At 48.4% G+C, this 12,271-nt stretch overlaps 1 protein-coding gene across 1 annotated transcript in view; it reads left to right on the plus strand.

The window, feature by feature from the left end:
* The window catches only part of LOC111980328 (autism susceptibility gene 2 protein-like), a 614,157-nt gene extending 604,154 nt beyond the window's left edge, over positions 1–10,003 (plus strand). The window contains 12 exon segments of the mRNA XM_024011054.2: positions 355–654; positions 1,670–1,902; positions 3,236–3,280; positions 4,375–4,470; positions 4,681–4,752; positions 4,960–4,989; positions 5,109–5,180; positions 5,636–5,777; positions 6,227–6,307; positions 6,553–6,636; positions 6,848–7,076; positions 7,197–10,003. Of these exon segments, the coding sequence (XP_023866822.2) occupies positions 355–654; positions 1,670–1,902; positions 3,236–3,280; positions 4,375–4,470; positions 4,681–4,752; positions 4,960–4,989; positions 5,109–5,180; positions 5,636–5,777; positions 6,227–6,307; positions 6,553–6,636; positions 6,848–7,076; positions 7,197–8,502 (2,690 nt within the window). The 3' untranslated portion in view covers positions 8,503–10,003.
* The last annotated feature ends 2,268 nt before the right edge of the window (positions 10,004–12,271 follow it).

The raw sequence follows: 12,271 nt of genomic DNA on the forward strand, positions 1-12,271 counted from the left end.
TCGCTCTCCCCTTCTTATCCTTCTCTCTCTCTCCTTCTCTGACCCTTTCTCTCTCTCTCCCCTTCTCTGACCTTCTTCTCCCTCTCCCCTTCTCTGACCTCTCTCTCTCCCCCCTTTTCTCTACCTTCTCTATCTCTCCCCTTATCTGACCTTCTCTCTCTCTCCACTTCTCTGACCTGCTCCTCGATCTCCCCTTCTCTACCTTCTTCTCTCTCTCCCCTTCTCTGACCTTCTCTTCTCCTCTCCCCTTCTCTGACCCTCTGCTCTCTCTCTCTCCCTTCTCTGACCTGCTCTCTCTCTCCCTTCTGACTTTCTCTCTCTCTCCCCTTCTCTGACCTTCTCTCTCTCTAGCAGCAGTCGGAAGCAGTACCCCGGGCGGTACCAAGCCCCACGGCCCCGCTGGCCCGTCCCCACACCTACCCCATCACCCGCCATCCGGCTCAGTCGCTGCAGCAGCAGCCACCGCCTTCCCCCTGCCCATCCCAGCCAATCAGATTGCTCCCCACGGCTTCCCCCCCGCCCTGCAGTCCTCGCCACACCCCCATCACCCCAATATGTTTGCGCCTCCAGCAGTCTTGCCCCCACCTCCGCCACTGACGTCTAGCACCCTGCCAGTCCCCGGAGGACATCCCGCCGCTGGGACACCCTACTCAGGTAGGCACATGTACCAGGCTGGCCCCCACGTGGACAGGCAGGAGAACTGCACCACAACAACAATGTGCAAAGCTGTAAATTCTCATGGCTGTTGTGGCAGAAACCAGGTCATTTGTGGCATGATGGGTGCGTGTGGAGCACAAGACGTGTCAAACTGTGACAGGGAGCGAGAGAGACGGACATACGGTTACCGTGGTGCTAATTTATAGGAGACAGAGACTGACGACTCAGGATTGTGTTCGCTGCACTCTGTGCCGTCTGTGTTTGTCTATCGTAGTGCAGTGGGTGCTGACAGGCGTCCTGTCCTTCCCTCTGTCTATATTCTGTTGATTGATTTGGTTACTCAAACAACACACCCTATCTTTCCAATCAGGCCATGTGATGAAAGTGCTTATGCCCTCTCCTGTCGTGCCAAACTGTGATCAAATGTGATCATGATTTAGTAACGGTGTCGCTCTGAGCAATTCTCACTTTCACAAGGAAATGTGTTAATCTCACCGAAAATCAAAACAGTCAATACAGAATCATTTTTTGTGAAAAGCATGTAAAATGCATTTGTCTATTTCTCCTCAACCTGTTGTGAGCCGGTCAGTTAATGAACAGCTCTGGTCTAAAATGGGGTTAGAGGTTTTCATGTAATTGCAGTAACGTTGCTGACTCTTCAAGCAGCACGCACCGTTCAGGAATGTCCTGTGTGACTCCCATAGTGAAGACGATACAAGGACCTTGTCATCCGGATCATCCTAAGTCTCTATCTTGGTTTTAATGTGACATGTGACTAACACCATAGAGCCTCTGTAGTGGTTGTACTGCACCGCCATGGAGATTGTTACTCTCACTTAAAACAGATCTGGAACAGACACTTTCGCTATCATGGGTATTCTTCCTCGTCTTATCCTTAGCTGTTATAGAACAGATCTGGCACAGACACACAGACACAGGTCCTGAGCATGAATCTTCTTCTTTCCTCCTCCTCTTCCTCCTCTTCTCTCCCTCTCCTTTCTCTCTCCTCCAGAACAAGACCTGCTGCGCCAGGAGCTCAACAACCGTTTCCTCGCCTCGCAGAGCGCCGACCGCGGGGCCTCCCTGGGCCCGCCCCCCTACCTGCGCACCGAGCTCCATCAACACCAGCACCAGCACCAGCACCAACACACGCACCAGCACACCCACCAGCACACCTTCACTCCCTTCTCCCACGCCATCATGCCAACCCCTGCACCCCCCATGGTGCGTACCCCAGCCAGAAATGTGAGGATAAGTAGAACACCACTCCGGGGAGGGCGGAGAGGGTTGGGGGTTTTGGGGAGGAGGGGCGGTGGACTGGGGGGTGAGGGGGGGGGGTGTAATGATAGCAATGTTTGATGATGTTTTATTTTATTAAGCTTTTACAGCAAAAACCTCAAAATGCTTGGTGTATATGCATTAACAATGGGGTGGAAAGAGTAGTGTTTTTGAACACGGCTGTTTTAATACAGTATTGGTACTATAAGGTAGTCCTAGTCTTGCTGGAGGAAAATTGTTTTTTTTGTGGCGTGCCTTCTAATAGTAACCATGTGTTTCTCCATTCTTTACCACAATGATGCCTTTCTTCTCCCAAAAACTCTTTCTAGTGTTTTCTCAGGAATATTTTGGGCACCCCAAACTTGAATCCAGCTTTTGCTAAATTGGCAATAACTGCCTCCGAGGCAGAGTTGTATAATTCTGGGCCAGCTTTGAGAACATAATACCAGTTTAATCATTCTGTCTTAAATGACATCATGTACTGTAGTTAGTTGAGTTTTCATTATAGGAGAATGCTTTGGGTTTGGAGCCCCGCTGTTTGTCTGGGGCCAAAGGCACTGTGTTGTGTGGCTGTCCCTCTGATACAGGCCTGCTCACCAGCCCTCTCTCTAACACACAAACATACACAGACACACCCATGGACCCAGACAACGGACACACACAGACTTGTTTTTCTATCCTTGTGAGGACCTAAAATGTATTTCCATTCAAAATCCTATTTTCCCTAAACCTTACCCTAACCTTAACCACAGAGACCACAAACCACACACACACAACACACACACACAACACACACACACACACACCACACACAACACACACACACACACACACACACACACACACACAACACACACACACACACACACACACACACACACGCGCCTACTGTAACCGCAGAGTATTGTACATTGCTCTGAAGATATTCCTCAAAGGCAGATTGGCTAGCACTCTGACAGCTAATGAGGACATTAAAGTGTTTTTAAGGCCGCAGTGTTTATACTTGAGTGGGGGAAATGTATTCCCTAGGTCCACATTAAACCACTAAAACCTCCCCAAATGAGACACAGAGATACACAGAGCTGCATAGTTTATGAGCTCTTCAGTCGCTCACGAAATGGGAGCGCGAGAGGCAGGGAAAGGGCTGTTAAGGCTGAGGATAACGATGTGGTCAAATGGCTCCTCTGTGTTCTTGATTCACTAAACAGCCCAGTCTGACATGTAGATCATTAAGCTCCTCTTTAGCTGCTGGAATATTCTTTCCCTGTTCTTAGTTCTGTTTATTTCCTTCCTTCTACAGTTTGAAAAATTCCCAACAAAAGTTGACCCCTTCTACAGACACAGCGTGAGTTTCTCTGTGTTTGTGGGGTAGTTTGTACACTCAGTACGTGCCTCTCCTCCCATCTATCGATGCTAGTTCATGTTGTGGTTCTGTGTGTATTTATACAGTAGCTCCCATGCCTCCACCTCTGCTTCTGCTCTGAGAGAATACAGCATCCTGTCTATCCGGGAATGCTGTATTTTTGTCTTACCCATCACAATGTGTCTGTCTGCTAACACGACTGTCTGCTTGCTCATTCATTCACTACTGTACCATTCACACGATGGAACCTGGCTGAATCATTGCAACCCCCTTCCTACTCAAGTGAATAGGACAAATTCTCAATTTAGTTAAATGGCTGTACCAAGTGTGTGCGTGCGTGCGTGTGTGTGCGTGCGTGTGCGTGTGTGTGTGTGCGTGCGTGCCGCTAAATGCTTGTCTCCACCACACTTGACCTATGCCTTCAATTACTGCTCTGCCATTCAGAGGCATTCAACTGTTGTGCATGTTGTGAATCAGAGTAGCAATTACATGTTAGTCAGAGTTTGGTCTTAATTCATCTCACTACTATCACCACCGTTAGGCTGGGTAACCCCACTTTAAAATKAGTTCATTAATGTGGAAGTATATTACGTAAGCCTCAACAGACAGACACCCGTTGTGATTGTATAGGAGGATTCTTTCTGGTGAGAGAGTTCAGTTTTACTCTCAACACTAGCTATGACTAGCCAATAACTGTAGATTTGTTTTAGTGGCTAATAAGTAACTCATAGGTTATTACTGTGTAATTTCCATGTTAGTGCTTAGTAAATACCTGGTGATTTCAGTACCATTATAAAAGTGTAACTGTTTTAGTTTTGCTAAACACTTTGAGGCACTAAGAACAGTGACAGTTGTAGCTACCTGACTGACGGCGGTCTGGATGTTGATCCCTAGTTATGGTGGGTTTGTTGTGACATCATCATGTCTGTCATGTTGTTCCCTCCCTCCCCAGCCCCCCTGTACCCTGTCATGTCATCATGGCCCCTCCCTCCTTCATCTCAGTGTTCATACAGCTGCTGTCCTTCTCCTCTGTCGGAACAACCACACCCATCCTCACTCCTCTCTTCTGTTCTCAGCTGTTCCACTCCTACCCCCCGGGCGTGTCCGGCATTCCTCCAGTGATCCCTCCGAACGGGCCATTCGGCTCTCTGCAGGGGGCCTTCCAGCCCAAGGTAGGGGCCACAGGCCAACACCACACACACAAGGAGTGAACAGGACAAACACATCTTCATTGTAGAGGGTGCTCTCTGACGGCCAACACACAGCTTAACATACGTTATCAGAATAGGCAGTGGACTTGGGAAACGTGCATGTACACACTAAAGACAGAGACGGTGCTCCCCATACCTCCTCTCACAATGAGCTCTCTCTGTGTTCTGTAGACTTCTAACCCACTGGATGTGGCCTCAAGACCTGGAGCAGTCCCACACACACTCTTACAGAAGGACCCCAGGGTAAGCACCCTGTCTGGACACACTCACTCATTCAATAGTGAAGCCACGCATAGTTGCTAATTAAGAACGCCTGAGAGACATGAAAGTAACTGAGCCCCCCCTCTTTCTCTCTCTCTCTCCACATCTCTCCCCCCTCTCTCTCTCTCTCCMCCTCYCCCCCCCCCCACATCTCTCTATCCCCTCTCTCTCCCTCTTTTTCTCCTCTAGCTAACGGATCCATTTCGGCCCATTCTCAGGGTAGGAATGCTTTAGTTCTCTCTCCCCTAACATAAATCTAAAAAGAAACATCCCGTAATGTGTCCTTGAGAATCCTGCCTTTGAGGTTAACCATATCTTCTTGTTTTGCGTTTGTCCAGAAACCGGGGAAGTGGTGTGCCATGCATGTCCATATGGCCTGGCAGATCTACCACCACCAGCAGAAAGTCAAGGTGAGACCTCCCCTTTGCACTTCCTTCCACTCACAGACTGTAGAGAAACACTGTCTGTTGTGCTTCACTATAGTGTGGTTCTCTAAACCCCAATGTTTTATCATCTAAGCCCCAAGCCAGTTAAATTGGTAGTATAATCCAGCTCCCCTCCTGGAGAGAGACAGTATTGAGAGAGAGAGAGAGAGAGAGAGAGAGAGAGAGAGTCTTATAAGAGGACTGCCATCTTGTGGTAACTTCACTGGTGTACTGGAGGGTAAATCCCGTTTACACATATTGTTTATTTGCACGCGCGTTGACCCATCTTTTGCAGATATGCAATGAAAGTCTAGGAAATGTTACTTTACTCGCATACGGAGATCAGCTTCATGCCTGAGCTCTCAGACCCCTTCTGCTGCTGCTGCTGTGTTGGCGATGGGTTTTTCATGTGCTGTTTCTCCCTGTCTGGCGTCTTCCAGCAGCAGATGCAGGTCGACCCACACAAGCTGGACTTCGGGCTCAAGCCGGAGTTCCTGAGTCGACCCCCCGGCCCCAGCCTCTTTGGCGCGATGCACCACCCCCACGACTTAGCGCGTCCCGCCACGCTCTTCTCAGCAGCAGGTGAGTGCGAGTTGGTTAGTGTCCTGGGTAGAGGTAGATTGACACCATAGAAATTGGATTACCAGAAGGGACAAAGCCCTTCAGACCAGAACAATTTGACTGGAACACTCATGGGTCATTGTATTTCTATGATTGACACAATATCTCCAGGACCTCCTCTCCCCACAGAGCTAGATYAATCCCACTGGCCCCATGGAGAGGTCTATTTTTAACATGGCGTGTCAAGGCAAAGCACCGGTCTCCACATAGGTTATAGATTACATGTTGAGATCAATGCTCTTGCCTCTAAAAAGGCATCCTGCTTATCTTTCCTACATTGTATCTCAGTTCAAAATCTATGATGCTACAATCAAATATTTGAGCTACATTACACATGTCTAAGCTAAGGGAGATGAATATCTAGTTTTTCTATCATGAAGATGTCTTACATCAACCCTTTCCCGTGTCAGGTTCTACACACCCGTCAGCCGGCCCGTTCGGCCACCCGTCCCACCACCCTGGCAACTTCCTCACMCCTGCACCTCACTTAGGTAAGGCGCAGCCCACACAGTACACCTATGTAGCATTTCAATTGATTTTGAGGGTGTATGGAGCACTGAGGAGTACAGTGTCTGTGTCAGAAGCTGGTTGACACTGTGAAGGAGCAATATAGAGAGGGTGCTGACTGTGTTTTCTCTCTCCTCCCTCCCTCACTCTCTCTCTCTGTCTGCCTGTCTCTCTCTCCCTCCCTCCCTCACTCTCTCTCTGTCTGCCTGTCTCTCTCTCCCTCCCTCAGAGCCATTCAGTAGGCCTCCCTCATTTGGAGGACTCGCCTCTCTCAGCACAGCAGCCTTTGGTGGGCTTGGAAACCCAGCACTAAGTGAGTTTCATCTCCATGACAACAATGTATATGTGTATTTGACAACCAATCATTTGGATTTCCGGTCAGATTCTGAAAGTGAAAAACGAACGTTGCATGGGGTATTCATGGACTTCTAACGCTAGAGTTAACCGACCATCACACCAGGGAGATATGCCTTTTAACTGGTGTTTTGGTCTTTTCTTCTTTCCGTGTGTTGAATCCCTAACAGCGCCTAACTCTGTGTTTGGCCATAAAGACAGCCCCAATGCRCAGCAGCACTTCAGCAACAAYCACGAGCCGTGGAACCGGCTGCACCGCACGCCGCCCTCCTTCCCCACCCCTCCACCCTGGCTCAAACCTGGCGACTCGGAGAGGAGCGCCTCAGTCAGCTCCCACGAGAGAGACCGAGACTCAGACAAGCGAGACACTTCCTCTGTCAACAAAGATGACAAGGAGAGGTGGGTGTTATGAAGTGACAACTCTGAATGTACCCTAAAGTTATACCACTGACAAACAATGAACTAGTGATAGAAATTGAAATATGACTTTAAAGCCCATTGTTGTTTGTGTCCATCCAGGGAAGCCATGGAGAAGCGTCACCAGACCCATCCGTCCCCAGTCCCCATCAGCCTGTTGGGTCACAGCCGTCCCCCGGAGCCCCCGAGGAACCACCTGCCCCCCAGCGAACCCACCAGGGATAAGGACAAGCCCAAAGACCGAGACAGGGAGCACCCCGACTCCTGGAAGGACAACGGCACAGACGAGCACAAGCTCAAAGAAAATCACCACAGYGACAAGGACACAACGCCAATCATCCACGACGGGCGGGTGACTGAGGACAAGGCCAATGGCAGAGGGACGACCTCACCCTACATCCGCCAGACCAGCCTGGACCGGCCCAACGGGGGCTTGGGGAGGGGGGAGAGGGAGGCCCTGATGGAGAAGAAGGGAGAGCTGCCCTCTCCCTACGAGCACCACAAGAAGAACAACAACGAGGTGAARGTWAAGGAGGAGAGGAAAGAGGAGCAGGACAGCCCTACGGACAGGGACAGGCCCCCYTCTCACCCACACCCTCACCTCCACCCACATCCGCACCAGGTGCCCCCCACGCCCAGCTTCCACACCCACCCCGCCTCCTCCATGGCGATGCCCATGGGCATGGCGGGCGTCCACCCCATGAACAGCATCAGCGGCCTGGAGAGGACTCGAATGGTGGCCCCCTTCATGGGCATTAGCCCCATCCCAGGGGCAGAGAGGTTCCCCTACCCAGCCTTCCACTGGGACCCCATGAGGGACCCGTACAGGGGCCTGGACATCCACAGACGGGACCCTCTGACCAGGGAACTGCTGCTGAGGAACGATCCCCTGCACCGGCTGGCCGGGCAGCGTCTCTAYGAGGCAGAACGCTCCTTCAGGGACCGAGAGTCTCATGACTTTAACCGTGACCACCACCACCCTCTAGCCYTGGAGCAGCGCCGGGAGCAGGAGGCCCGGGCCCACCTGGAGGAGCGCGAGCGCCTGCACATGCTCAGAGAGGACTACGAGCACGGCCGCCTGCACGTCGCCATGCACCACCCGGCCCTGGACGGCCACCTGCCACACCCCCACCCCGGCCTCATGGCCCCCGGATTACCCAGCATGCACTACTCCAGGGTGAGCCCCTCGGCCGCCGCTGCAGCGTATGCCGCCCACGCTGCCGCAGCTGCAGCCCACCAGAATGGTATCCTGAACAAAACACCGCCAACGGCTTCCCTGAGCGCCCCGCCCCCCCTTATCCCCACGCTGGGTGCCAGGCCGGGCTCCCCCAGACGGACTATGCCCCTCACCACAGACATCAGAGACAGACCGTCAGCCCACAACCACAAAGACATAGAGGCACGGTGAACGGAGCGGGGTGCAAACCTAGCCTCACCCTGGACTACAGGCAGATTCTGCCCCATACCCTGTGTCTGACACAATTACTAACACTGAACTCACACCAAGCACTTAGCTTTGGGAAAACTAGACTGTACCATAGCTGTGAATAATATGTGGTTAAAAAACACCCACAGATGATGTGTTTTTTTTTTTAAGGGGAAAAAAGGGGGATGAAATTATGTAAACAAAAAATGAGATTTTACTAAACTCTTTTTTCCAGTTTGCTCCTGCTTTTTGTGTGTATTCTTGTCTTGTATAGAAAGCRGCCTGGAATACCCTGAAGGTGTGTAGGTTAATAGAAACGGATCCCTCACAAAGACGTTTTGGAATGTACAGGTACTTCAATGCATTGACAGACAGCAAAGTGTGTAGATATGTGTACAGTCAACATGCTCACTCCTTAAGGAACAAATCAAGGTACAAATATGCAAAAGGGTGTTTTGAAAGCTTTACTTTGAACAAATGTAAATAGAGGACTATTATTAAGAAGGAGGAAGGGTAGAATGTGCTTTTTGCAGATTGGGTTTTGCTTGACGCGGCGGAAAAAGCATTGTACCAGAGACCACCATACCCACCATTCAACTATGCAACAAATGTCTGGGCTTACACTCTGAAAGCCAGCCTGGTCACCACCCCAACTAACTCTGACAACACTGTATTCTCTCCACAACCAAGATCTCACAAAATCATAATAATGTATATATCACTGAAATGAAATAGTGCTCGTAGAAAAACACTATACCGTACAACGGTTGTGCAAACGTAAAACAATTTTCTTAAAAATTATACAAAGCTGTGGTGACAATCCTTAAAATGTCTATTATAGAGCTATTTTTATTTTCAGAGGAATTCCAATGCCTGAACTCGCCGAACAGACAGTTTAAAGTGAGAGAGATCCCTTACTTACAGTTACCCCAACAACTCAACTCACACTACTCCCACTACTAGTCTTGTTTTGGAGAGAATACAGCACATTTACAAAAATACACCACATTATCCCTTCTAAAGGAGTGTAAAGTATGTGTTTGGAAATAAGTTATGTTTATCTAACAGTGTATTAAAGTGCTATCCTAAGTTGTTGTATCTATAAAAATAAAAAAGACAAAAAAGCCAGTCTAAACTATGGATAGTTTGTTTCTAATGAGCAGAGATCTATTTTAGTAGTCCACTGAAGGGTTAGTTGTGCGCTTCAAAACTCTGTGAGAGCCAGATGTTGTGCAGTGTTTTTTTTTAACCACACATTAAAAACGTCCACTAGAGCCGTAGTGGTTAGTCAATGCGTATTGCRGAGATTGTTAACAAGAAAAACGTTTTTTGCTGTTAATCATGTACGTAAAAAAAAGTATTTCTAGAATCAAAAAAAAAATGTAAGACCAAAAAAAAGAAGCGACTGAATCTTCAGCATGCTCCTCATTTAAACTTGTGTTATGTAAATTGTGCCATGTTATTAAAAAATGTGAACTAAAAATGTCTACTGGCTTTTTTATGATCATGAGAGGTAAATAATTGCGGTCTGCACTAGAAATGTAAACATAATGTCCGATCMGACATCAGTGGTGTAAAATAACTACACCGAACAAAAATATAAACGCAACATGTAAAGTGTTGGTCCCATGTTTCATGAGCTGAAATAAAAGATCCCAGAAATGTTCCATACGCACAAAAAGCATTATTTTTTGCAAAAATTCGTTTACAACCTTGTTAGTGACAAATATAATCCATCCACCTGACAGGTGTGGCATATTAAGAAGCTGATTAAACAGTGTGATCATTACACACGTGCACCCTGTGCTGGGGACAATAAAAGGCTACCCTAAAAAAATTTTTGGCCACAGATGACTCAAGTTTTGAGGGARCGTGCATTGGCATACTGACTGCAGGAATGTCCACCAGAGCTGTTGCCAGAGAATTGAATTTTAATTTCTCTACCATAAGCCGCCTCTGATGTCGTTTTAGAGAACGTTGGCGTGTGGGCGAGCTGTTTGCTGATGACAAAGTTGTGAACAGAGTGCCCCGTGGTGGCAGTGGGCATAAGCTACGGACAATGAACGAACACAATTGCATTTTATCGATGGCAATTTGAATGCACAGTGATACCGTGATGAGATCCTGAAGTCCATTGTCATGCCATTCACCCGCCGCCATCACCTCATGAAGCAGCCCATTGTCATGCCATTCACCCGCAGCCATCACCTCATGAAGCAGCCCATTGTCATGCCATTCACCCGCCGCCATCACCTCATGAAGCAGCATGATAATGCACAACCCCATGTCGCAAGGATCTGTACACAATTCCTGGAAGCTGAAAATGTCCCAGTTCTTCCATGGCCTGCATACCCACCAGACATGTCACCGATTGAGCATGTTTGGGATGCTCTGAATCGATGTGTACAATAGCGTGTTCCAGTTCCCGCCAATATCCAGCAACTTCGCACAGCCATTGAAGAGGAGTGGGACAACATTCCACAGGTCACAATCAACCGCCTGATCAACTCTTTGCGAAGGAGATGTGTCGCACTACAAATGGTGGAAACACCAGATACTGACTGTTTTTCTGATACCCGCCCCCACATGACTATTTTCCCAGTCGTGAAATCCATAGATTAGGGCCTAATGAATGTATTTTAATTGACTGATTATCTTATATGAACTGTAACTGGAACCAATGTCAGCACAATAACTATTCGCCGGCAGCTTCATGAAATGGGTTTCCATGGCYGAGCAGCCGCACACAGGCCTAAGATCACCATGCGCAATGCCAAGCGTCGGCGGTAGTGGTGTAAAGTTCCCCGTCATTGGACTCTGGAGCAGTGGAAACACGTTCTCTGGAGGGATGAATCACACTTCACCATCTGGCAGTCTGATGGACGAATCTGAGTTTGGCGGATGCCAGGAGAACTATGCTCCAATGCATAGTGCCAACTGTAAAGTTTGGTGGAGGAGGAATAATGGTCTGGGCCTGTTTTTCATGGTTCGGGCTAGGACCCTTAGTTCCAGTGAAGGGAAATCTTAACGCTACACCATACAATGACATTCTAGACGTTTCTGTTCTTCCAACTTTGTGGCAACAGTTTGGAGAAGGTCCGTTCCTGTTTCAGCATGACAATGCCCCGCACAAAGCAAGGTCCATACAGAAATGGTTTGTTGAGATCAATGTGGAAGAACTTGACTGGCCTGCACAGAGCCCTGACCTTAACCCCATCAAACACATTTGGGATGAATTGCAACGCCGACTGCATGCCAGGCCTAATCGCCCAACATCAGTGCCCATCCTCACTAATGCTCTTGTGGCTAAATGGAAGCAAGTCCCCGCAGCAATGTTCCAACATCTAGTGGAAAGCCTTCCCAGAAGAGTGGACGCTGTTATAGCACCAACTCCATATTAATGCCCATGACTTTATGTCCTCTACCATTAGGAACTGTAATTGAATTTCTTGGGGTAAATGAGTTGAAATTAAATAAACCGAGAACAGTACTACCACAATGTTATTTTTGTACCTGCTGTAAGGGAAGGGAGTAAGACAGCCATCGGACAGAAGTAACAGCTGACGAGAAGTGCACAAAATCTTATCTCCATGTTTCTGGTTTGTAATGCTCATTGCTTTCAACAAATGTACTATCAGACATAATTTCATGTTTGTGACGATTTTAATAATTAATGCTATGAGTTCGAAATGTATAAAAATGAACCATGCGTCAACATCGCAATGTTGAGCAACCACTATATTTTGCCATA

Source organism: Salvelinus sp. IW2-2015, linkage group LG20 (assembly GCF_002910315.2).
Source record: "Salvelinus sp. IW2-2015 linkage group LG20, ASM291031v2, whole genome shotgun sequence".
Lineage (NCBI taxonomy): Eukaryota > Metazoa > Chordata > Actinopteri > Salmoniformes > Salmonidae > Salvelinus > Salvelinus sp. IW2-2015.